The sequence below is a fragment of the Xenopus laevis genome, chromosome 8S (assembly GCF_017654675.1).
Source record: "Xenopus laevis strain J_2021 chromosome 8S, Xenopus_laevis_v10.1, whole genome shotgun sequence".
Taxonomy (NCBI): Eukaryota; Metazoa; Chordata; class Amphibia; order Anura; family Pipidae; genus Xenopus; species Xenopus laevis.
In genome coordinates, this window is record NC_054386.1 from 27789533 (window position 1) to 27815247 (window position 25715).

Sequence of the window (25715 nt, forward strand, 5' to 3'; positions counted from 1 at the left end):
CCGACCCCTGCACCCTGAGATATGGAAAATATAAGTTCCTGTTAGTAGAAAACCCAGGGAAGTGTGCAAAGCAGAGTCCAACTGATAATGACATTGGCTGCTCAACCCATGGATTGTGAGAAACACAGGACAAAGCTGCAACACTCAGTAAGCAAAAGGGTGTAAATTCACAATAACATCCTGCTGGGTTTGTACAGTAGTCTTACAACAGGACCCAAAGAGCAGCATCACAGAGCTCATAAGCTTACTGAGCAGGGTTTAGTGATTGACAGTCTTTGACTGATTCCCGTGACACCTTCACTGCCCAATCATAGAGCAGACGGTCCATGTTAGCTCAACACCTGATCCCTGACACCGGGGCGGAAGCTGCCACATGGATTCTATAAACACAACACAAAAAATTTAGCTTTGTCTATTTGTCTGTTAGAGCCACATCCTGGAACCTAAGCAGCCTTGGGTCACTGCCGGGCACAGGGAGTTGTTCTGTTATTTGCCAACTCTGTAAAGATACACAATGCCTCCCTGACCTCCCTCCACTGAAATAGAAATAGATTAACAAATGGATCTATTATAGGAGTTGTTCACCTTTAAATTAACTGTTAGTATAATGTAGAGAGGGATATTCTGGGATAATTTGCATTTGGTTTTCATTCTTTATTATTTGTGGTTTTTGAGTTTAGCTTTTTATTCAGCAACTCTCCAGTTTGTAATTTCAGCCATCTGGTTGCTAAGGACCTGATTTCCCTAGCAACCATGCACTGCTTTGAATAAGAGACTGGAATATGAATAGGAGAGGCCTAAATAGAAAGATGGGCAATAAAAAGTAGCAATAACAATAAATGTGTAGATTTAAAAAAGCATTTTTTTTTAAGATAGAGTCAGTGACCCCGATTTGAAATCTGGAAAGAGTCAGAAGCAGAAGGCAAATAATTAAAACATTATAAAAAAATAAATAATGAAGACCAATGGAAAATTTGCTTAGCATGTGCCATTCCATAACTTACTAAAAGTCAACGTAAAGGTGAATAGCCCCCTTTAAGGGTTACATCCAGTGTCGGACTGGCCCACTGAGATACCAGGAAAACTCCAGGTGGGCCCATATGTCAGTGAGCCTTCCTGCTTCTAAGCATTTGGCCTATTTCATGGCCATGCCCTTTTTGTATTTGAAAAAAGAGGCTAAATAGATGGAATAACAGCTTATAGTATGTAAAGAAAAGAGACTAGGAGAATAGAGGTTGAGTGAGGAGAGGAAGAATAATAGTACTGAGAGTGGGCCCCTGGTCTAAGGTTTTTGGGTGGGCCCCTGGTGTCCCAATCCAACACTGGATACATCTTCATTTATAACAGAGAAGCTGTGGGAGGGAGGGAATCTTGTATAGAATATATATGGCAGGTACTCAACAGGCATTCCATCAGGGACCCATCAAGTTCTACTAACCCCCTCCCCCCTCCCCATTACCTTAAGAAATCCCTTTATACCAACGCAGAGGGTAAACTAGTGTATACAACCCAGACTCGACTTAAAGTCAGATGGTTACATGGAATATATCAGACACAGCAGCAAACAAAAAGCCTGTGCCTCTGATTTGGGCTCCTAATATTGAAACTAAACAATCGGAAGGCTTTGCTTTGCCTTTACAAAACCAACACAACATCTGATAGAGGAATGTGCCGGATCCTTGCGCGTCAGCGGCTCCGCCCAGCTCCTGTAAACACAAGCGTTGCATCATCGGGGAAGGGGCGTGGCTGTGACTCGCAGTATAAAACGTGGCGCTTGCCTGAGATAAGTTCTCAATGGGTGTTTGTCAACAACTTGCTGAGGGACTCAGGGCCGGTGCTGCTTTCCTTGCTCATAAGGTACGAGGGGCTGCGGAGGGAGCAGGGGTTGGGGTTAAGGGCACGTGGCTCTAAGTTGGAAAGGGGGGGGGGAATTTTACAAATATTTTTAATGTTTTCTGCTTTCACCTTCTCTGCCAATGGGAGTCTAGTTACAACTGTCCCTGGGTTTTTTTTTTTTCTTTCTTATTGTGCCCTTTAACTTAGGGGCAGACCCTTCAACTCCCAGAACCTCTGTAGTTTGGCTGTAGGGGCTTGGGGTCCCTCTTCCATTCCTATTTTTTTTTTAAATAAATATGAAGCTGTTAGTTGTCTGTACCCCCCCCCCCCATAAGATTCAGGTTAGTGAGAGGTACAATGGAGTTCTGTGGGTAAATGTGAAACTGAAGGGCTGAATTGAAACTGGTAATGTTTCAGCGTTCTATGTGTTACTTTGTCCTGGTCACTAATAATTCTTACACCCCCCCCCCCCAGCTTTGGAGAAAAACAAGCTAGATGCTCCCTCCCCCAAAGAACTGACCATTGACTTGTCTCTACAATTGTTAAACCGGTTGTTTCCAGTTCCCTTTGTCTTTCTACCAGCCTTCCCCCCCCCATCCTGCTGGGAGTTGGGCAGAGTGGTCCTTGTACAGGAGATAAGCCATGTGATACAGCCCCCAGGGTGGACACTTTAACTAGACCCCCTTTTTTTTTTTTTTCTATTTTATTTTTCTCATTGCCCCCAAAAGTTTGGGTTTAGTTCCCCTTTAATTAAATTTCATTGCAGGCTTAGTCTGCATTAAAATCCGTTGGCTGCACAATATTTTTCTGAGGAGACGTCCAAGCACTTTGTTCTACTAATTCAAATTAAATCCCTTTCTATGGACTCTGCATTGAAAAAACAAATCTTGCTGGCTGCCAAGGCTGCTGTAATTTGTATTTTTTTTTTTTTTAAAGTTCCTTGTGAAAAGTTACCGGTGACCCTGATAATATGCCCCTAGTAAATGTGGCTGCAATACGGTCCTTTTTTGGGTTGTTGTTAACCAGTTATAGTTGGACTACATATTATTTCCTGGTGGAGCATGCTGGGAAATGTAGTGCAAAATAAATCTCTTCCTCTGTGACTCGGGAGCCAGTATCCCTTTCTATGGCAAATCCAGGCTTTACAGAAAGGGCTGAAACTGGGTTAAAGGGTAAACGTGACGTTTTTGGCACAAGCGAAAGGGATCAGTAATATAATAGGTGTTTTGTTTTTCCCTTATACGTTGATGTTGCAGTTTTCAACATTTATTTCCTTGTACTGTGTTGTGGTCGGGGGTAGTGGGGCTCTTGCCCCATAACCCCCCCCACACACACACCCGTATCTTGGGTCTCCACCTCACAAGCTCTAACACTTCTCTTCCAGATCAGCTGCCACCATGTCTGTCTCCCACAGTTCGAGACTCAACAAGGGGGTGAGGGAACAGTACATGAAACTGCCCCAAGGTGGGATGGCCCAGGTCACCTACGTCTGGATCGATGGCACCGGGGAAGGAGTAAGGTGCAAAACCAGGACTCTGGATCAGGAACCAAAAACCATAGATGGTAAAATCAAACTGGCGGTTTAATGAGGGCCCTGAAACGTCTCTACCAAAATGGCATCCAATCTTGAAACTGTCTAATCTATCTACCATCACCTCTGCCATAGGGAGATAATCCTGCAAACTTTATCTCTTTATTACCCTGGTTTCCTATCCCTGGTCCCATAATGCCTCATTTTACTGCCCCCTTCCCATGCAGAGTGTCCCATTACAGCCAAGGAATGTCACCCCCCCCCCAGCACAATTGTTCTAAGCCCTAATAATTACCCCCACCCCCAGCACACGCTGATTACTGTGTTCGTGTCTGACCGTAGTGGTTTCAAGGCTGTGCTGCTTATTCCTGGCAAGAACCCAGTCTGCACGTAGCCACCCCGAACCCAAAAACTATTTACAGGGTAAAGAATTCCCAATGTAAAGCTTTTAGGGTGACTGTTACCCCAATGTTTCTATAACATATGAGATATGGTGGTCCAGTCTGAAGGCCTGTTAGGGGGAGATTGGAGGTGCCCAGGGTACCCCTGAAACTAAAGCTGTTGGGTGAGTTTCTAAACTCCCCAATGTTTTTTCCCTATTTCAGAAATCCCAGAATGGAACTTTGATGGATCCAGTACTTACCAAGCAGAAGGCTCAAACAGTGACATGTATCTTGTCCCAGTCCAGATGTTCAGAGACCCATTCTGCCTGGACCCCAATAAGCTGGTTATGTGTGAAGTCTTGAAATACAACCGCAAGTCTGCAGGTGAGACAAACCCCTTTGAGTAGCAGTGTGGCAATGACTCCCCTTGTAAGCAGCGGTCCTGCCCTGCTTTATGGCAGCTGACATTCTAGCTATCTGTATAAAAGAGCATTCTGTCCCAGTGGCTGCACAGATCCTATCTGATCCCCCATTGGAAGCAGCAGTCCTGCCCTGCTTTATGGCAGCTGACATTCTAGCTATCTGTATAACAGAGCATTCTGTCCCAGTGGCTGCACAGATCCTATCTGATCCCCCATTGGAAGCAGCAGTCCTGCCCTGCTTTGTGGCTGAGATTCTGACTTTCTATTCTTCCCCCAGAGACCAACCTGCGGCACACATGCAAGAAGATCATGGAGATGGTGGGTGATCACCGCCCATGGTTCGGAATGGAGCAAGAATACACCTTGCTGGGCATTAACGGGCACCCGTATGGCTGGCCAGAAAATGGCTTCCCTGGGCCACAAGGTAAAAACTTTTAACGGTCTATTCTGCTTTCTGTTATTACGTCTCTCCTTGTGAACAAGAGAAGAATATAATGGCTAATGAGGTGCCATCTGTCTACTGTGCCTCGTTTGCTTAATCAGTGTCCTGCACTCATTTGTGGCTGATGGTGCTTTTAGCTGGGGACATGTGACTGGTTCCAACATGAACATCTTCTCTATCAACTGGCCGTTTCAGGCTGCAGCAGCCCTTTCTCCCCTTGATATTTAAAGGAGAAGGAAAGCTACGGAAGCATTTTATTGCCAATAGATTAGCTGCAATAGTGCAAGCTAGAATGCTATATTTATTCTGTAGAATGTTTTACCATACCTGAGTAAAAAGCTCTAGAAACTCTCTGTTTGTTTAGTATAGGAGCTGCAGTATTAATGTGGTGTGACATCACTTCCTGCCTGAGTCTCTCCCTGCTCTGGGCTCAGATTACAGTAGAGAAGGGAGGGGAGGGGGGAGAGGAGCAAACTGAGCATGCTCTTGCCCAGGGCAATGAGGTTTAAGCTGAAGGCAGGAAGTCTGATACAGAAGCCCATGAGTACACAATAGAAGGAAAGAAATGTGGTGTTTCTTTTGACAGGGGACTCAGAGCAACATTACTTTGGGGTTTTACTGGTATATTTAGATGGACCTTTCTGATAAGGCTAACTTAGTTTTAACCTTTCCTTCTCCTTTAAAGGGGTTGTTCATCTGTAAAGGAGTTGTTGGTATGATGTAGAGATATTCTGAGACCATTTGCAATTGGGTTTTTTTTCACCAGTTTGCAATTTCAGCAATCTGGTTGCTAGGGTCTAAATCAACCATCAATAAGAGACTGGAATAGGAGAGACCTGAATAAAAAGTAGCAATACATTTGTTACGTTACAGAAGCTGGAAATAGTCAGAAGAGCAAGGCATATAACTAAAAAAAAAAGACCAATTGAAAAGTTGCTTAGAATTAGTCATACTATTAACCTACTAAAAGTTACCTTAAAGGTGAACCACCCCTTTAACGCTTAATGTTTTGTTTATTGTCAATGTTTAACTCTTTGCCCCCTGTTTTCCCCTTCAGGTCCCTATTACTGCGGTGTTGGGGCAGATAAGGTTTACGGGCGGGATATTGTGGAGGCTCATTACAAGGCCTGTCTGTATGCTGGCATCAAGATCTGTGGCACCAATGCAGAAGTCATGCCCTCTCAGGTACCCTTTCACTTTATACACCCAGAGGGGTGCCAGCATGTAACCCAAAATAACAAATGTCTAACTCCCCGTTTCCCTTGCCCAGTGGGAGTTCCAGGTGGGTCCATGTGAAGGTATCGATATGGGGGATCATTTGTGGATGGCCAGGTTCATCCTTCATCGGGTCTGTGAAGACTTCGGGGTGGTGGCAACGCTAGACCCGAAACCAATGACTGGAAACTGGAACGGTGCCGGGTGCCACACCAACTACAGCACAGAGAGCATGAGGGTCGAAGGAGGCCTCAAGTGAGTTTGTCCTGCCTCCCCCTGGTGGTTCTGTTGGGTTGCAGTGACCTTTAAGCCAATAGAAAAGGGAGATATTTGGAATCCAAAGTGATGGTATGCTTTAAGTCAGCAACATGGCAGCTTCTATTAATACAGGGGTGCCCAAAAGGTAGATCGGGCTATACCAGTAGACCTTTAGCTGGTGATCAGTAGATCTCAAGACACTTAAACGGCTTGACTAAATCACCCTCCTATTTCATGCTTTTCATTCAGATATTTATTCCAAATTCTACTAACTAACTCTCCCCTCTCACCCCAGACACATTGAAGATGCCATTGAGAAGCTGGGGAAGAGGCACGACTATCACATCTGCGTGTACGACCCCCGAGGAGGGAAAGACAACTCCCGGAGACTCACCGGGCAGCACGAGACATCTAGTATTCACGAGTTCTCAGCTGGCGTGGCCAACCGGGGCGCCAGCATCCGTATCCCGCGTCAGGTGGGCCAGGAAGGCTACGGCTACTTTGAAGACCGGCGGCCAGCAGCCAACTGCGACCCCTACGCCGTTACAGAGGCGCTGGTCAGAACCACCATCCTGAACGAAACCGGCAGCGAGACTAAAGACTATTAAAAACTGAGCTGGGAGCTGGTTTCTCCTGGGCAATCAGTATGGCGTCTCCCGATACTACTTGAATTAAATTCCTTTGGTTGGAAAGGCATTTCTAGAACCAGAGACCTTGCATGGTGTCTCCCATATTGTCTGTAAAAATAGGGGGTCTTACCTTGGGGGTGGGGGGTTGCACAGATCTATGTGCTGGTTTTATAGTATAAGAACAAAGCACGTGACCCTGCTGACATTTAATTGGCCAGTGCCAAGTGATTCCTTCAGTTTATCCCTTTGGGGAGGGTTTTATGAATTGGCTCCTCTGAAGTCTTATACCCACAGTGTGTTTTAATGCCTAATAATAAAGTTTGTTTTTTATTATTAACTTGCGTTTTTGATATGAGGGTGAAATATGGCAGCTTCCATTCTGATCCTCCTTCCTTCACTTCTCTACCTCCTCCTGTCTGCAATACATGCATTACTTACAATGGACACCAGATGGTGCTGTAACATAAGTCCTTTCCTTTAAGATGGCCATAGACGCAAAGATCCTATTGTACGAATTGAGGATTTGTACGATTTTCGGACCATGTGTGGAGAGTCCCGACATTTTTCGTCCCGCGGAGGTCGGTCGATAAGGTTAGAACATTTCTGTCGGCTGCTGATAATATCTCTGCATGTATTGCCGATCGTATGATTTTCAGTGGGAGACTGTCACCAGCTTTGTCAGACATAACTATCGTACGATTTCTGTCAGGGGAAGAACATCAGCTGATCTGTTCTTTAACTACTTTATTTGATCTCAATGGTTAGTGGCAGGTCGGGAGATGGGAAAGTCCGAACGTACGATCGGATCTCTGTGTCTGGCCAGCTTAAGGATCTTCAAAACTCTTATGCATAAGCTTCTATTTCCCCCCCCCCCCCCCCCAGGTTTGTAGATGACTGGTCTAAGGGAATCAAATGGCATCTTTGTATTAATACAAATATACAGAATGCATGTTCTGGGCACACAAGCTATACCCTCGTACTGTTGAAGGGAATAAATATGGCACCTCTCTCCTTCCATATGTATAAATACAAATATACAGAAGGAATGTTCTGGGCAGACAATAGGCTATACCCCTATACTGTAAGGGAATCATCATAGCACCTCCCATATGTATTAATACAAAAAGACAGAGAAGGAATGTTCTGACACACAATAAGCTATACCCTCATCCTGTACCGTCTAAGGGAATCAATATGGCTCCTCCCATATGTACAAATATACAGAAGGAATGTTCTGGGCACACAAGCTATACCCTCGTACTATCTAAGAATAAATATGGCTCCTCCCGTAAGTATAAATACAGAGGAATGTTCTGGGCACACAATAAGCTAAACCCCTATACTGGACTGTCTTAAGGGAATTAACATGGCACCTCCCTCTTCCCATATGTATAAATACAAATGTACAGAGAAGGAATGTTCTGGGCACACAATCAAACTGTATGTCCAATGTTTAGGCAACAGAGGATCCTGGAATATATTGGTTATTATGAAGTCTTTAATGAATATACATTTTATTTTTGGCATTTTTATCTAACAAGTACAAGATAAATTTGGATTTCCTGTTGGGGAACAGACACTTACAATAGATCTAGTCTAGTCTGGTTACACAGGAAAGGTGAGAAAAACACGGCATAGCCTTTATCAAGTGCTGCGCCCATAATTCTTTCCCTTATCTGACTTTTTCCCACCCAATGTGCGTAACCAAGGCTGGGACTGAGCAACAACTACTCTTCTCCCAGTTTAACAATAAAATACGTTGAGTTTATAGAAACAGACCGGTTTGTTGGGATCGTTTCTCATTCAACTTCCTGTTTCTGGACAAACTTGCCAACACAATAGTCTGGGGTTTTCCCAGCGACCTGTAAGTGGGAATGAAAAATACTCAGTGTTCCCTACTAATAGTATATGCACTTCGAGTTCTGACTCCTGAAGAGTGTAGCTGCAATATAGAATAAGCTACTGATTTAACAGACCTGAAGAAGAACTGACTTCTGCTACATTGTTTCAAGAACCAGAGAACAGACAGCGACAGGCTGTCTGCAATGCCATTGCCACTAACAATGAAGCCAGTGAGGAGGAGGAATGGCTGGATATAGGGAAGCTGCTCAGAATGTCCTTTATATCTGTGCCCAATTAAAGGGTTGATCTGGTCAGAGCTTTGTGTGCTTGAGACAGTAACAGACTGACAGTAACTACCTTTGACCACTTGGGGGCACTCTAGCTCCACTAATACCTATAATGACTGCAGATCAGGTGTGTAGGGCAGAAAGGCAGGTACAGAGGGAACTGGGGCTAAACTGAAATTGAAATCAAAGGGGAAGTGTCCCGTAACTGTCATTTTGTTTTACCTCTAGTAATCCACAAACTGGAAAGAGGGTGCTTTACTGGGCTTTTCAGTATTAGGACTTGCTGGGGATGATGGGAGATGTAGTCTGAAAGCACCTACAGGACTGAATGAGGGGCTTGTGGTTGAAATATGTGTGTGTATCTTCCCTTTATATTAATTGTGAGGCGTTGATTGTAAGCTCTTATGCCCAGTGACCTGTCGCTGCTAAATTCCTTCCACCAAACTCAATGCAGGATCAGGTTCTGAGCTGTTCAAACAAGCCAATTAGCACTGATGAGCTCTATAAATAGAATCTGATGGGACCTATAATAGGAAAGGGTGCGGAGGAACCTGCTGGACCTGATCAGCTGGGAGGGGGGTGAGAGGACAGGAATACATTGTGTGGGGATTAGAGTTGGGGTACAAAGGTCATCCCTTTTCTCCCTCTGCCAATGAGATCCGAGTACTGAGACTGTAGTGTAACCAACACAATATTAGTCATGAATTGCCACTATGGGGAGCACCAAGGGGCAGGGTCTGGGAACCATTTTTGCAGTTTCAGCAAACAACCACTAGGAGGTATAAGCCAGGCTCAGTGCACTTCTGTGTGTCATATGAGCAATGGGATGAGAGTTGCCATATTGATTCCCTTAGATAGAATATCCCTTATTTGGCTATTATATGGGTAGGAGTTGCCATGATGCATCTTTCTGCTGCTGCTGATAAATGGCCTTGCTGGGAAATAAACACAACATCTACTTTCCCTGTTGCTCCTTGGAATTTTTCCATTTTCACATTTCTCCAGTACACCTTGGGGCCCTTTCGGGCGATCACCCTAGAAGCCATGGTAGAACCGTAGTGCTTGCCAGCCCTCACTTATGGGGCCTACCAGGCCCTTCAAAGAACCTGGGGTCAGGGGCCCATTTGCACAATGATGGCTAAATGTATTCACCGCTACACGAGGTGCAACAGGCAATTGCTTCCCCCCTGTTCATGGGAAAGAATGGAATCAGTTTCAGGTTTATGGGGCAAATATAGAAGTTTAACTGTAATATTTTGTGTGTGTCCTGGAATGGCAGACCCAAAGCAGAAATCTTAATACCTGAAAAGGATCAATTTATATTGTATGGGCAGAGACAGACATTTCTCCTAATAGCAATAAAATTGGAAGCACCAGTATAGACCAGAACTGAGTAACTGAATCCAACCCAGTCTGGTAATGTACCTGCAGGGCAACCATCAGGGGGGGACAGGGGGGAGAGTTGTAGGGGGCCCCGAGGGTAAGGGGGGCCCGGCCACGCCACACTTACTTGATTAGCCGGGCCCCCATCTTTCTGATAGCTGCTGACTTCGGGAAGGCATGGATGTTTAAGGGGCCCTGGCCACCAATTTTGGCCACCAATTTTTTTTCTCATGTGCCACCAATATTTTTTAATTGGGGGGCCCTGGCCACAAATCTTTTTTAATGGGGGGCCCTGACCACCAATAAATTTTATTTTTATTAACATTAACATGTGGGAACCCTAGCCACCAATATTTTTTTTGTTTTTTTACTGTGTGGTTGGGGCGGACCTGTGGGGAGGGTGGACCTGTAGGTGGGGCTTGTGGTGGGTGCAGCCCAGGGGGCCCAGGAAATTTTGTTGTTGTTGGGAAGGGAGTGTGACTGTGGGATAGCAGGTATAGTAGGGAGAGATGGTGCCTATAGTAACAGTGGATAATAGTCTCTGGGAAGGGAGTGTGACTGTGGGATAGCAGGTATAGTAGGGAGAGATGGTGCATATGTAGTAACAGTGGGATAATAGTCTCTGGGAAGGGAGTGTGTCTGTGGGATAGCAGGTATAGTAGGGAGAGATGGTACCTATAGTAACAGTGGGATAATAGTCTCTGGGAATGGAGTGTGACTGTGGGATAGCAGGTAAAGTAGGGAGAGATGGTGCCTATAGTAACAGTGGGGATAATAGTCTCTGGGAAGGGAGTGTGACTGTGGGATAGCAGGTATAGTAGGGAGAGATGGTGCCTATAGTAACAGTGGGATAATAGTCTCTGGGAAGGGAGTGTGACTGTGGGATAGCAGGTATAGTAGGGAGAGATGGTGCCTATAGTAACAGTGGGATAATAGTCTCTGGGAAGGGAGTGTGACTGTGGGATAGCAGGTATAGTAGAGAGTCCAGCCTCCTCCAGCTCCATGATCTGTTACAATGTTCTGTATCAAATCCTCTGTTCTTTGTGCAACAGGAAACTGCTAAAACCATAGAGCGACTTATAGTAGAAAACAAGGTGTCAGAGGGTGAGGGGGTTCCTGGGAGTTTATTAGCGCATTTTTATTACAGTCAAACTCTCCCCACCATGTGAAAAAAGGGGAATCTGCACCAGCGAAGAGCTTGCAAAGGCTGCTGGTAGTTGTAGTTCGGGTATCTGCAGGGCCACAGGCAATTTGGTGGTACATGCTCATTTCTTCCTCTCTCTTGTCAGTGTATTGTGGGGAAGTGTATGAATTCTGCAAAATGATTCTTTCTGAGACTGCCTGTTTTCCTTGGGCACCTATGGACAGACACAGAAGCTGCCGAACGACAAAAGAGAAAGTGCTTGAAATTGAATAGCGGCAGGGAGGGGACGGGGGCAGGAACTTCATCTGTTCCCCTAAAGGCCCATTAAATATTAAAGGGGTGTCAGTTTCCCAGGCTTGGGGGGGGTTGCCTCACAATGTGCCAACGTAGGTAACGTTTGTGATAGTTGCCACCAATATTGTCACCAATACCCCCCCTCAGGTCTATAGGAAGGGGGACCACAGGCACTTTAAAGGGGTGATTCATCTTTAAGTTAACTTTTAGTATGTTATAGAACGGCTAAATCTAAGCAACTTTTAAATTGGTCTTTATTGTTTATTTTTTGTAGCTTTTGAATTCTTTGCCTTCTTCTTCTGACTTTTTCCAGCTTTCAACTGGGGGTCGTTGACCCCATCTAAAAAACAAATGCTCTGTAAGGCTACACATGTATTGTTGTTGCTACTTTTTATTACTCATCTTTCTATTCAGGCCTTTCCTATTCATATCAATGCATGGTTGCTAGGGGAATTAGGTTCCTAGCAACCGATTGCTGGCATTACAAAACTGGAGAGCTGCTGAATAACAAGCAGTTAAATAACCTTAAAAAACACACATAATAAAAAATGTAACTCAATTGCAAATTGTCTCAGAATATCCTCAGAATATCCCTCTCTACGTCTTACTAACAGTTAATTTAAAGGTGAACAACCCTTCTAAGTGAAATTAATCTATATCCACTGAATAAAAACGTCGCAGTTCTGCCATGCTGGAAGAAGGAGACTTGCCATGTGTCCCATCCATTCTTTTTCATCTAATTAGATTGTAAGCTCCTTTGACCAGAGTATCCAGCCTGTTTCCAGCTGTTGCTCAACTACAACTTTCAGCAGCCCCGGCAGCGAGTCTAGGGGGGGGGAGGGACAGACAGAAGCGCAGGATACGGGACTGATACTAAGTAGCAGGGGGCGGGGCAGCGAGTGACGTGCATGCGTTCCAGGCTGACGATAGGCGGGCGGACAGGGGAGAGAGCTGCGGTCCCAGCGCCGCCCGACACACTCCGCTCCGGCCATGGGGAAAGTGCAGCTGTTTGAGATCAGCCTGAGGGACAGTCGGGTGATTTACAGCCCTGGGGAGCCCCTCGCTGGCACAGTCACCGTCCGCACCGCAGCCCCCCTGCCTTATAAAGGTGAGTCCACAACTGCCCCCTCTGGGGTAACTCCTGGGCTCAGCTGTGCCCCCTTAGGCCCCTGTTGCTCCTTTCCTTCTGCTACTGGCACTAACTACCCATAATAACCGGGGCAATTGTGCTCTTCTTACCCCACTTACTGCTCCAATTTACCCCCAACTGGGCTTATTCACCTACTGGAAACTGCCCCCTAAACAAACACCCCTCTTACTGCCCCCAATTACATCTACTCACTCTTCGTGACTGTGATACCCACCAGGGGGCAACTAGCTCCCCACAAATGAGCCTTTCTACTCCCTGATCTTGAGAACCCCAATACCTCGCCCAGGGCCGTCACTCGCTGACTTCAGCCCAGTTACCCCCATTGTAAGCTCAGGAGCAGCAAGTAAAGCTCAGGGCCCTTCTTGTTTCCCAGCATTGGCAGAATATCAGGGTGGGACCCCACGGTGTCACAGCATTCGCCCCCAGGGGCCCCTCCTGATGAAGTGAAATGTGAGGGTGCCATAAAGGGAAAGTTCAGTTTAAGGCCCCTCCCCCATGGGACTAATCTCCCAGACCCTGATCTGTAACCAACAGGTGCCTTTCTGGGAGACTCCCACCCCTCTCTGCCTAGAGCATTCTGGTTTCTTAACCCCTACACTGCTGTATAGGCTCCCTTATCCCCTGTTCCACCCATACCTCCCTGGCACCCTATCGTATTGCTTCAGGGGTGTAACTACAGAGGAGACCGACCCTGAGGCCGCAGGGAATTCAGGAGGTATATCGGGCCCTAAATCATGAGCGATTTCAACATATATTGGTAAACATGACAACTTCTGAAAGTTTTGGGGCCCTAAAATGAATTTGCTGTGGGGCCCAGTAACATCTAGTTACCCCACTGCATTGCTTAACCGTTATTCTGCCAAAGACAGAGTTAACCATGACACTGCCAGAAGCAACAAACCCTCCCATGAATAGGTTATTGGTTAACTAGTCTATTTCCTCAAAGCCTATTTAACCCCAATAGCGCCAGTGCTGGGCGCTACCACTTAAGTGCATTGACCCAATATGGGGTCAGTAATAATCTTCCTTTTTGCACTTGCTGCTTCCTGTCTCTTTCTTTCCCTATGTATTTCCCATACTCACCCAGTGTTTCCCATGAGCAGAGAATGGGGGAACATGTTGCAGTGAGCTCAGTTGAGGCCTGGGGCGGGGAAACTGCCTAATGTTTTTGTTGGGTTAAAGGTTCCTGTGCCAAGGTGTGCGACTGTGTATTGTTCTTTACACGCTTCATTAGTCATTCAGGTGCTGACAGGGGACATGTGCAATAATGTAGCTCCAGAGAACAAGGAGGCTGCTGTGTGTATGTCAGGGGTAGACAATTGCTCTTATTGCCAGGGATACAATGTATCACATTCAGTGCCACTTCTTTCTGCTCACTGGAGGAATGCATTTCCAGTGACTCACAACTTCCTGTCTCGGCAACAATAACAACAGCAGCGTCCTGCTTTAGGACTGGCATGCCAGATATCTTAATTGCTAAGCAATCATCTCAGCGGTCTCGTGCTGCCATCATTCAGCCAATCAGTACGCTCCTGCCGGTCCCAAATATCCCATTAACCAAAGGGTGATGTCAGGTAAATGAGCCTGTGGAGTCCAAATCCTGTTGAACAGTTAGTTCTGCTTTATTTGTACAGTTAAGGGTTTCTATTGTTTATCCCTTGTCTAAACAAAGCCCCATCCCTTTGGTTGGATTATGTGGGGTAGTTTGGATGATTTTAACCCTAATGTCCAGCTGTCATTTTGTGTGAGACGCTTTACCAAGGCATTTGTAGTTACTACCCCTTTTATTCGGGGAAGGGATTTATGGGGCGCTTGTAGTTTCCTGCTGAACTGTCATGGTCCTTTGATTAGCTGGGTGCAGAGGAGACAGGTCCCCCCCAAGCACATGGCTAGAAAAAAAGAGGGTGCTGCAGTGCAGGGCCGGCCCAAGGTATTTTGCACCCTAGGCAAGGGCTTAAATTAGTGCCCCCCACCCAGTCCTGCATTATCATTTCCCACCTTACCATTCAAATAGCCCCCTGTACCTGTGCCAGCAGTTATCATGTTGCCCCCATTTGTACCTGTGCCAACAGCAGTAAATCCCTCAGATTGCCCCCAATCTGTACCTGTACCAGCATAAGCCAAAACATCCATCATATTGTTACCCCCAATCTGTACCTGTGCCAGCAGAAGCCAAAAATTTTTTGCCCCCAAACAGTGGCGTAACTACCGGGGGAGCAGGGGTGCAACTGGGCCCGCACCCCTGCAGGGCCCCCCCGGCAGATCGTGCGCGCTGCAGCCGCAAAGAAAACGTGCATCAACGAGGGGGGGGGCCCAGCTGCACGGCCCGCACCAGGGCCCGCCCCCACCTAGTTCCGTTACTGGCCTCAAATATGTACTTGTGCCAGCAGCAGCCAAAAATCCATCATATTGCCCCTAATCATCTGTTCACCTGTGCAACCAGCAATCAAGATATTGGCAACAAATATGTATCTGTGCCAGCTGGAGCCAAGAGGGAGGTGGGGAGTACTTCTGCCCGCAGTACTAATCACTGGCAAGAGGGGGTTGGAATAGAGGATTTGTAAAATTGAAAAACTATTAAGGGCCAAGCAAACCTGGGTTTAAAAAAAAAAATCCCCTTAAAAGTGCGCCCCCACATGATTAAGCCCTAGGCAGGCGCCTACTCTGCCTACCCCTAGTTCCGGCCCTGCTGCAGTGTCAATTTGTATGAACATATACACATATGAGCATATCTGGGACTGAAATTCGGGTATTTACAAAGTGGAGTGAGAGGTTTGGGTTATACTCATCCATTTCCTTCTTCTTTTCAATCTGCCACACACTGATAGAACCATGATAATAACCAGGGGGCCAGTGTCATGGCAGGCATCTTAAAAGGGAAACCCCACCTAAATAACAATTTTCTCACTCAGGGCCCAATTTTACAATTTTTTTGTAGGGGGCCCAATGAATTTTAGTTGCGCCACTGGTTATTTGTAACTGCCTCTGTCCCTTTCTGTTCTCTGCATGTGACTCTTGAAACAGCGTAGCAGTCTCTTCAGCAGCTGGTTTCTGCTACATTGTCTCAAGAGTCCGAAGCAGCAGTGCAGAGAATATGAACAGACAGACACTGACAGTTACACAGAACTATAACCCCAGTCAGATTGAGGAATGAATGGATATTGGGAAGTTGCTTAGAATTAGAGGCAAATAACAGTTTTTGGGTAGATTTCCCATTTAAATACCAGGAATATTGTCCCATTTTATGTAGGTTACACAGTGGCCCCAGAGGGAGCAAATCTGGCTCCACCATGAGGTTTCAGGTGTATAAAATAAAGCCGATGTCTCTGGTTCCTACTCGCCCATTCATCTTCAGACGATTTCTGTTCTGTGGGATTTGGGTCGGGTTTCAGATAAGAGTGAAAGTTCTGGGCACAGTGGTTCTTTGCGGAGGCTCCAGTCGGCGGGTCAGTTTGAGTTTATGGAGGTGCTGGTGCCATTCAGCCGTGAGGATCTGTTGGCTCTGAATATAAACGCTGACACTTAATTATTTCAGGGATAAAAGTACAAACTGTTCTGCAGGGCCCCCCGATAATGGTCTCTTACTGGATCATTGGGAATTATGCTAAGAGAATAAAATCAAATGGCATTGGAGCTTTTTACTTTTATATAATGGGGAAGTTGGTCCCACAGCTTCATCTACCCACAGGAAAGGGACATGAATGGGAAAGCGCAGATAAGGGTCTGTGCTCATATGTGGCATACTGTTGCAGTATTATAAACTTGTATTCTTTCTGCACTTTGACTCAACTTTAAATTAACCTCCTCCCATATACAAATATACAGAGAAGGAATGTTCTGGGCACACAATAAGCTATACCCTCATAATGTACTTTCTAAGGGAATCAATATGGCACCTCCCTCCTCCCATATGTATAAGTACAAATATACAGGGAAGGAATGCTCTGGGCACACAGTAAAGTCTTCTGCACTTTCTAAGATTAACATTCCTTTTGCTTTATAAAAACAATTATCACTGACCACATGTAACACAATTCCCAGTGTGGGAAGGAAAATGCTAATTAAAGGCAATCATTCTTCCCTTTATTATAAGAAATCACGTTACACAGAGTTAGATGTGTCGGTGCCATAGTCAGTGTTGGCCCAGAACGTGAGGCACATGAGACATGTCCTGACACTCCCTATAGATAAACAGAAGGCTATGGCATCTCGCTCACTAATTACACCTGTGATGATGTAACAACTGACACACACATTCCATTGCATAGAGCCAAAGTGCACAGCTGACAGGTGAGGTCATATCAGTGACGTGACCAGCCTACATTCCCCAACTGCTTTGCAATGCCGCTGTACGACAGCACAGTCACTGCATGTTCCAATGTGTTTAAAAACGACACAATGTCGCTAGAAGTTGCAGTGCCACCACATGTTGACAACAACACGATGGGTTAACTTCCCCTTTAAACATCACAAAAATTAGATATAAACGGGGAAATACAAGCCTTCCTTTAGGATGAACCCATGTCAGAGGGAACAGTGGCATGTTCATAAATGCATTCATTTTGTAAGCGGCATCTGACATCGGAGCCTTGCATTTTAAAGTGTAAAGAAACCATATTTTAGAACTCTCTTGTTTTCTACGAAACCTCAAGTCCACAGACTGATTAGAGGAGACAAAACCAGATCCAGTAGAGACACTGCAGTCACACCAGCATCTCTGCACTTTGCTACATAGTAGCTGAGGTTAAAAAGAGACTCTGAACTTCATCCTTTTGTTCCATTCCTTGGCTAGGGCCCCCTTAAAGGTCCAGCATTTGATCTCACCACCACTACCCAAGTCCTACCAAGGACTGCTACTTAATGGCAAGAACCCAATGGTACCCCAGGGGGAAATTGATCCAAGATGATTGTTGTGCCCCAGGAATTCACAAAGACACCATTAAGCTCTGCATGTTTCGGCTCAGGAAGGATCACACGTTTTCTATGTACTCATCTCCCTGCATAAACAAAGAAGCATTCTGGGCGCCGTCCCAATATCTGACTCACACAGACCCCTTCCTCCTCCTCAGATTCCTCTCTTACCTTTCCCTGCGCCTTCTGCCCTTTATCATAGAGCCTGGCACAGACTAGGTAACCCTTGCCCTGCCAAGTGCAGTATTCAGGCAAAGTGTAACTTATCCTGTGCCCAGAGTATTCCTTCTCGGTATATTTGTATTTATACATATGGGAGGAGGTGCCATATTGATTCCCTTACAGTACAGTATGAGGGTATAGCTTATTGTGTGCCCAGAACATTCCTTCTCTGTATATTTGTATTTATACATATGGGAGGAGGTGACATATTGATTCCCTTAGACAGTACAGTATGAGGGTATAGCTTATTGTGTGCCCAGAACATTCCTTCTCTGTATTTTTGTATTTATACATATGGGAGGAGGTGCCATATTGATTCCCTTACAGTACAGTATGAGGGTATAGCTTATTGTGTGCCCAGAACATTCCTTCTCTGTATTTTTGTATTTATACGTATGGGAGGAGGGAGGTGCCGTATTGATTCCCTTACAGTACATTATGAGAGTATAACTTATGTGCCCAGAACATTCCATCTCTGTATATTTGTATTGATACATATGAGAGGAAGGAGGTGCCATATTGATTCCCTTACAGTACAGTATGAGGGTATAGCTTATTGTGTGCCCAGAACATTCCATCTCTGTATATTTGTATTGATACATATGAGAGGAAGGAGGTGCCATATTGATTCCCTTACAGTACAGTATGAGGGTATAGCTTATTGTGTGCCCAGAACATTCCTTCTCTGTATATTTGTATTTATACATATGGGAGGAGGGAGGTGCCATATTAAATCTCTTAGACAGTACAGTATGAGGGTATAGCTAATTGTTTCCATATCAGTTGAATTAATGGGTGGGCTCTGGAACGGACAGGCTGCTGCTAATTCATTTAGTTCTAGAACATGAAGCTTCTGCCTGAACTTAATGAAGAAATTGGAATCGGCGAGGAAATGGAACTTCCCATCATTACTGTTTATTACGCATATTTGTTCCATGCGGATCTGAGCTTGTGAGGTGCATGTGGAGCAGATAGAGCGAGCCAGTGAGGCTGACCCTATCACACAGTTCACTCAGATATGTAACGCCAAACTCATTCAGATCCTGTGTACTTAACCCCAATCCAGGGCATCACCCCGTTATACGCTCATTAGGTTCTGTGATGGGGAAAACCAAAAACAGATTGGAATAAAGGAAATAGAATTCCTATGCAAATGAGTTTGTCATTCTATCTAGGGGTGTGGAACCCAAGCAGAATACTGCAGAAGTGGGAGGGGCTATAACAAATTTATATGGAGGGGTGGTCCTCGTATCGAGGGGTGTGTTTCCTTTACTGATTTCCTAAATACCATGTGGGTGTCTCGCCCTAAGGGGGCGCTGTGTTTGAGGACACGATATGGGAGTTACCTTTTCCTTCACTTCTTTTCAGCCATCAAGGTGAGCTGTGTGGGCTCCTGTGGGGTCTCTAACAAGGTGAACGACACATCCTGGAATGTGGAGGAGCAATACTTCAGCAGCACCTTCTCCCTGGCGGATAAAGGTAAGTGGGACCCCTACGGTATGAGCAACGTGGCAACTTCTTGACCATAAAGGTTGCAGAGAAATATGGCTTCCTGTGATTGTTACTGGGCCAAATACAATAAAGGCAATGGATCTTGTGCAGTCAGTCTCTTAGGACTCGTAATGTGTCAGCTGATGACATCATCAGGGCTTATGATGTCATCCGCAATACAAAAAAATTGGACTTCTAACCCCTACTTCCATGTGAACTGTGACATAAGTCCGCATAGGACAAAGGTTTAATTGATCCCCTTCCCTCTGTAAAGAGCTTTTTTTTTTTTTTTTAATATAAGCACTTCAAGGGGACCTAACTCACAGTCATGAGATATTGGTATAACCATTTCCCTTTGTTTCTTTTTTTTTTTACAGGAATTCTGCCACCAGGTGAACACACCTTCCCGTTCCAGTTTTTACTCCCAGGTAATGGGGGGGGGGCTGGTAACCATCGCTAGAATGGGGATACTTCGTAGAGTTTTTGGCAAGTGCCACGATTGACCCACCATTTCTGTCTCTGTCGGGTGCAGTGTCGTCGCCCACATCGTTCGAAGGTCCCTTTGGGAAGGTGATGAATCAGGTTCGAGCCGTGATAGAAACCAAGAGACTCTCCAAAGATTATAAGAGCACGAGACCTTTTTATATCCTGCGTCCTCTGGACCTGAATGAAATTCCGGAAATCGAGGTGAGGGGCACCATAATTAGGGTCAGCGATTATTGTTAATTAAGGTTTTTAATTCCTTAGCAAATGGCCTAGTCAGTGCGCACAGTTTTACCAGCTTCAATCTGCAGATTTAGGGCCCTCCCCTTTCAAAGGATGATGGGAAGAGTTGCACAATGAATTCTTACCCTTTCTTTGCTGCCTGAGCTCTCAGAAAAAGTCTGTTAAGAGGAATTTATGGTGCATTGGGAAAAGAGAAGGGATTAAATCACATTTCCTCCCACAGTGACTCTGCAGAGATCTTGATAGGGATAGGCGTGGGTGCTATGTTGGTGCCCATAGCGGTACCTTGTAGACGTGAGTGCCATGTTGGTGCTCATGGTGGTACCTAGTTTTGTCAGTACAAGCAAGTGTTGGTTTTCTCTTCCAGCAACAGAATTGTTCGTCGGCTGCTAAGAAATTCAACTACCTGCTGGTGAAGTCAGGGCAGGTTCTCCTGACGGCAAGCTCCGACCTCAGAGGTTACGTGGTGGGACAGGCCATACAGATCCACACAGAACTGGAGAACAAGTCCGGCCGGGACACCAGCTCAATTGTGGCTTCTCTCATCCAGGTGAGCAGGCAATTCACTGGATAGAACCAAAATATTTTGTAGGGTTTTTGTAAATTCACTGGTTTCTTTCTCCGCTGTTAGAAAATTGCCTACAAATCTAAGAGGGTGGTGTATGACCTGAGGACCATCGCAGAGGTGGAAGGTGCCCCGGTGAAGGCCTGGAAACGGGCTGTTTGGGATGAGCAGATCCTGGTCCCGGCACTTCCACAGTCCATTCTGCAGGGGTGCAACCTGATCCATGTCGACTATTACATTCAGGTAAGATACCTATACCTGGTGATGGTGCTGCCCTACTGCATAACTTTACTTCTATATTGTTTGTTACTAGTGTACTAGCAAAAGATGCAGGGGATTCTGGGGCACATTACGGTCTTCCCATGTTTCAGCTTCAGGTACATCGCTCCTACAGCACTCCATACAGTATCCATGGTGACGTTCTAGCTTGGAAGGAACATATTGATCATCTAGCAATGACTCACTGTATACAGACTGCGCAGTGATAGACATTACTGTCGATTGCCAATACCTCTTCCCAATCCTCCAAATATCCTCATCCAACAGCTGAGATTATGGATCCTCTGGTCTAACACAAGCATGATCCTTGTGCTGCTCATACATTCCTTCTCTGTATATTTGTATTGATACATATGGGAGGAGGGAGGTGCCATATTGATTCCCTTAGACAGTACAGTATGAGGGTATAGCTTATTGTGTGCCCAGAACATTCCTTCTCTGTATATTTGTATTTATACATATGGGAGGAGGGAGGTGCCATAATGATTCCCTACACAGTACAGTATGAGGGTATAGCTTTTTGTTTTCATAGCAGTTAATGGATGGGCTCTGGAACTGACAGGTTGCTGCTAATTCATTTAATTCTGGAACATGAAGCTTCTGCCTGCCTATTAGTAAGTGCCGCAATAATAAATGGTTTGCACTTTTAATTATACTTATTGGTCATTACTTTTGGAGAAAAACTCACAACTTTTTTGGTTTCTGTTATGTGCCATATTGATTGCCTTAGAGTAAGACAGTACAATATGAGGGTATAGCTTATTGTGTGCCCAGAATATTCATTCTCTGTATATTTGTATTTATACATATGGGAGGAGGGAGGTGCAATATTGTTTCCCTTAGACAGTACAGTATGAGGTTATAGCTTATTGTGTGCCCAGAACATTCCTTCTCTGTATATTTGTTTACATATGGGAGGAGGGAGGTGCCATATGAGAGTATAGAATCGATTTTCTCTCTGGTTTCCAACAGGTTTCAGTGAAGAATCCCGAGGTGTCAGTCACATTACCGATATATATTGGGAATGTTCCGGTAAACCAGATGCGCCTCAGTCATTCTGCCGCACCGCTGACTCCCCCTATTGTGGTACCATCAGCTCCCCCAGAGGACAGTGATGCATCTGGCACCGTCCAGCCCATGGACAGTGTCTCTATCCCCACCAAGTGCCACTCCCAGCATCAGCAGCCGCATGCCCCCTTCTGTTACGCCCCAGAGCTTCACTTCCCTGGTGCTGATGATGGAGAAGGACAATCCGTTGGATCCCCATCACGTCCCGCCCTCTGTTTGTCCACTGGAGCTACAGTCCCTTACTTTTCCGATGGTGCAGTGGTACCGGTACCAACCGCCAGCACATTGATCTTACCACCTGAATACAGCACATGGGGTTATCCTTACGGTAAGTCAAACTGTATTCCATAAGTATTTTCCTAGAGCTGGCTGTTCTCTTAACCATGGTCAGGCAGAGCAGCAGAACTCGCTCCTGACTCTGAAGGGTTAGTGAGTTTTCCTCAGTGGTAGTGTAATGCATAGATCTTGCCAGTAGAGGGAGTCATTAAACTTTTTTAATGTAGCAATTAATGCAGTAGGAAAACTTTGGTCAGCACTTTGAGACAGTCCATGGGAAAGAGAGTAGCCCAAGAGCAGGGAGAATACATTTTCAGAAGCCTGTACCTGGGTAAGAACTAGGGGAAAGAGTGACTTCCTGTTTGACCATGGGATAGAGAGCAGCCCAGAAGCAAGAAGTAGTGTAACAATAGAAGGGTGACAGTGATTGAATGCGTACTTACAGAGATCCATAGAACAAAAACCTTTATATATTTCTTCTTATTGGCAGATGCTCCTCCATCATATGAGCAAAGCTGCAATGAGGCCACTGTCAGCAATGGCAATTAACCCTTGACCTTCTGCACTGGATGAAGAGCACATCTGATCACTCGATTAAACCTTCTCTCAAGGACTCCTGCCCCAGCCCAACTTTTCTGGACCCTCCAATGCTCTTTGTGCCTGTCGGACTCTTTCTACATTACCTGTGTCCCTGGCGCTGCAGGAGATACGGATCTTTTATATTGGGATGTGCACGAAGGGGTTATACTGGATATACCTGCAATGCCTTATAAAGTCTATTATTTCTTTCCAATATATCTGATTGGCTTCTGGCGGAGAAACTGCATTTTGTTTGCAAGGAACTTTACTGTCAAGTGGCGAATTATGGCTTTGCCCAAAGGGTTAACTGGTCTGTTACTTCCCGGGGGGAGGGAGGGGCAGTTACAAGCACACGGGACTCTTTTTAATCAGAATAAAATAGGTGTATTTTAAATAAGAAGAAATCTACAGAATTTAGATTTTAGCGAATTCGCTCGCAGGGAAGTCTCTAATTTTCATGACGTTTTGGCCCTTCAACAGTGTTTAAACTGCAATTCCCCCGCATTCCCCAAAAGCCACAAGGAATTCAAAAACAGCTGGAAAGGTTTACTATGCCCCCTGTTATCTGTATAAAGTATACTTATTAGGGTAAGGTCACCTGGCGACTAATCGCCTCGTCGTTGTGGCGACCAATCCCCGAAGTGGTCCACAAGGCAGGTTTAGATTGGATCTCTTATGCTGACACTCCCTCCTGACTCAGGAAAAGCAATGCACTTTATATTTGGGGGGAGGGGGAATTTCTACCATATCTCATGCTCCAATTGCACAATTAAAGTGACCGTATCGACCCAACTACCTGGAACTCTATCTATACAGGATCTGGTTGGCTTGTTAGGAAGGTCCTAATGAGTCTCTAATGGCTCATCCTTGTAAAATGTTAACCACCCTACAGTTCTACTTGAACCCAAACTTTTAGCAGGCCCAGTGGCTATGGGTAGGTAGGTCGGACATGATGGCACCTCTGACCACCGATATAAAACAGATGGACATTATCATTTGATCTATAATACAAGCCTTGAGGCAAAGTAACCAGCACTTTAAGCAATGCACTCATACGCCCAGCTGTTTCCATGTTATAGCTCTAAATGGTACTGGTCCTTTACGCTCCTGAGACATAGAAGGCCGGGGCTTATTCTGGAGACTTGGGGAAAATTGATAGCTTTAGTCATATACACTGAATCTCGGTTGGAGAGCATATGTTGTCTCTTCTACATTGCCTTATCAAACAGGTTTAACCTTTTCTTGGTTGCATAGAGCTCATCCTATACAGTTGCCCCCTTATCAGATGGGTTGAACCTTTCTTTGGCCACACACCCCCTGCCAATACCCTCTCTGTACCTTCTGAACGTTTTTCCGTTCCTGCAATCAAATATCCCCCTAAAATATTTACCATATCAAACAGGTTTAACCTTTCCTTGGCTGAATACAGCTCACCCCAGATTACCTGAGTAGATTTTCCTGATTTAAGAAGCTTTGAACCAAAATACAGTGGCACTTTTCTTCCTTTCCTTGGACACCCAATATGGCCACCTGTAATCTCCTTGTAGGTTTCATCTAGAACTCTTATTGTGTTGAACGTATAATTAGGAAATATCATATGTACGGAAGCGTCACTGATTTGGTTGCGGGGGCGAGTCTGTGTATATTGTTGTGTGTGTGTATAAATTAATATTTTTGTTCAGGGGGGGGTTTCACGTTCTCTCAAGAGATTTCCCATCATGTGACCGGCGCTGCTTCTATGTGATCTCTTTTATTGTCCTTAATAATAATAACATTGCTGCTTCACTTGTAAATAAAAGCTTTTATTCCTCGTATTCCATTGTGTTGCCTTCTCTAAACCATTTTAAATAACCCCTGGGAGGTGGGATACAAACATATGGTGGGATACAAACATATGGGCTGTGCCCTGCCCCCTCTGCTTCTTTTCTGATTGGCGTGGCAGTATGGCAGCTTAGAAATTTACCATTGATATTCATATAGAACTTTCCCCGTATTCAAAAAAAAAAGAAATTTTTTTTTTAAAACTAATATATTTATAAAATTCTTGCAACCTCCTGTTGGTGGCACTGTTACCCTGTGGATCGTTTCTTTGGCGGGCCAGTGGAACAGTGATGGCAACTATATTACAATTAATAGCTATAATCTGATCTAGTATCCTGTGCATATACAGATTAGTGGGAGCTGCCATGTTGCTTGTTTCTTCTAATGGTTTCTCCACAGTAACATCCTAGGCAGGTCCCCCCTGGCCATATTGGGTGGGTCATGTGATGTTTCCCAGGTTAATTCTACAGAGCGCCAGTCGGCTGGAATGAACAGCAGGTGGCGCTGCCCTTTTATCGTAATAGCAGCGCTAATGTTATGAGAACTAGAAAACAAAATTTTAAATTGCACAAGGGCTCAGAAGATAGGTGTGAAATGTATTTTCTTAAAGGGTTTACATTTCCTTTAAAATTGCCTTGAAGGGCCAGTTACACAAAAAAAGATACCATTACTCCTTTAGTGTTGGATCCTGTGGACCATAAACTTGGCGCAGAAAATGAATTTTAATGGTGAATGAGGAATTGAAATGCAGTTTCTGTGGCTGCCTGGCTACAAACATGGCAGCTCCTGCGACCTGTGCTCGAGTATCAGCGTCGACGCCTGAGCCGATGTCTTATCAGTCCGACAGGTGTGTCCACCCTTAGACCTGGGTCCTGGGAGCGACTGCTGAAGTGTTCCCTCGTTTCCTTAAGGTGGGGAGAATCGACAGCTGCACTGACACCTGCAGGCGGGATATTACTCC

The 25715-nt window shown here is 45.2% G+C and overlaps 2 protein-coding genes across 2 annotated transcripts; both read left to right on the forward strand.

Annotated features, from left to right (window-relative positions):
• Positions 1 to 1803: 1803 nt before the first annotated feature.
• Positions 1804 to 7053, forward strand: glul.S (glutamate-ammonia ligase S homeolog). Its single transcript, NM_001092398.1, has 7 exons — positions 1804 to 1857; positions 3221 to 3399; positions 3973 to 4134; positions 4450 to 4596; positions 5672 to 5799; positions 5885 to 6084; positions 6383 to 7053. The coding sequence occupies exons 2-7, from the start codon at positions 3234 to 3236 to the stop codon at positions 6693 to 6695; spliced, it is 1116 nt and encodes a 371-aa protein (NP_001085867.1). The 5' UTR covers positions 1804 to 1857; positions 3221 to 3233; the 3' UTR covers positions 6696 to 7053.
• Positions 7054 to 12634: 5581 nt separating this feature from the next.
• On the forward strand, positions 12635 to 24747 carry arrdc1.S (arrestin domain containing 1 S homeolog). The gene is given in 8 exon segments (NM_001093349.1): positions 12635 to 12774; positions 19318 to 19428; positions 19818 to 19868; positions 19973 to 20127; positions 20534 to 20716; positions 20798 to 20974; positions 21983 to 22406; positions 22845 to 24747. Coding segments are annotated over 8 exon segments (1278 nt in total). The 5' UTR covers positions 12635 to 12656; the 3' UTR covers positions 22904 to 24747.
• Positions 24748 to 25715: the final 968 nt, after the last annotated feature.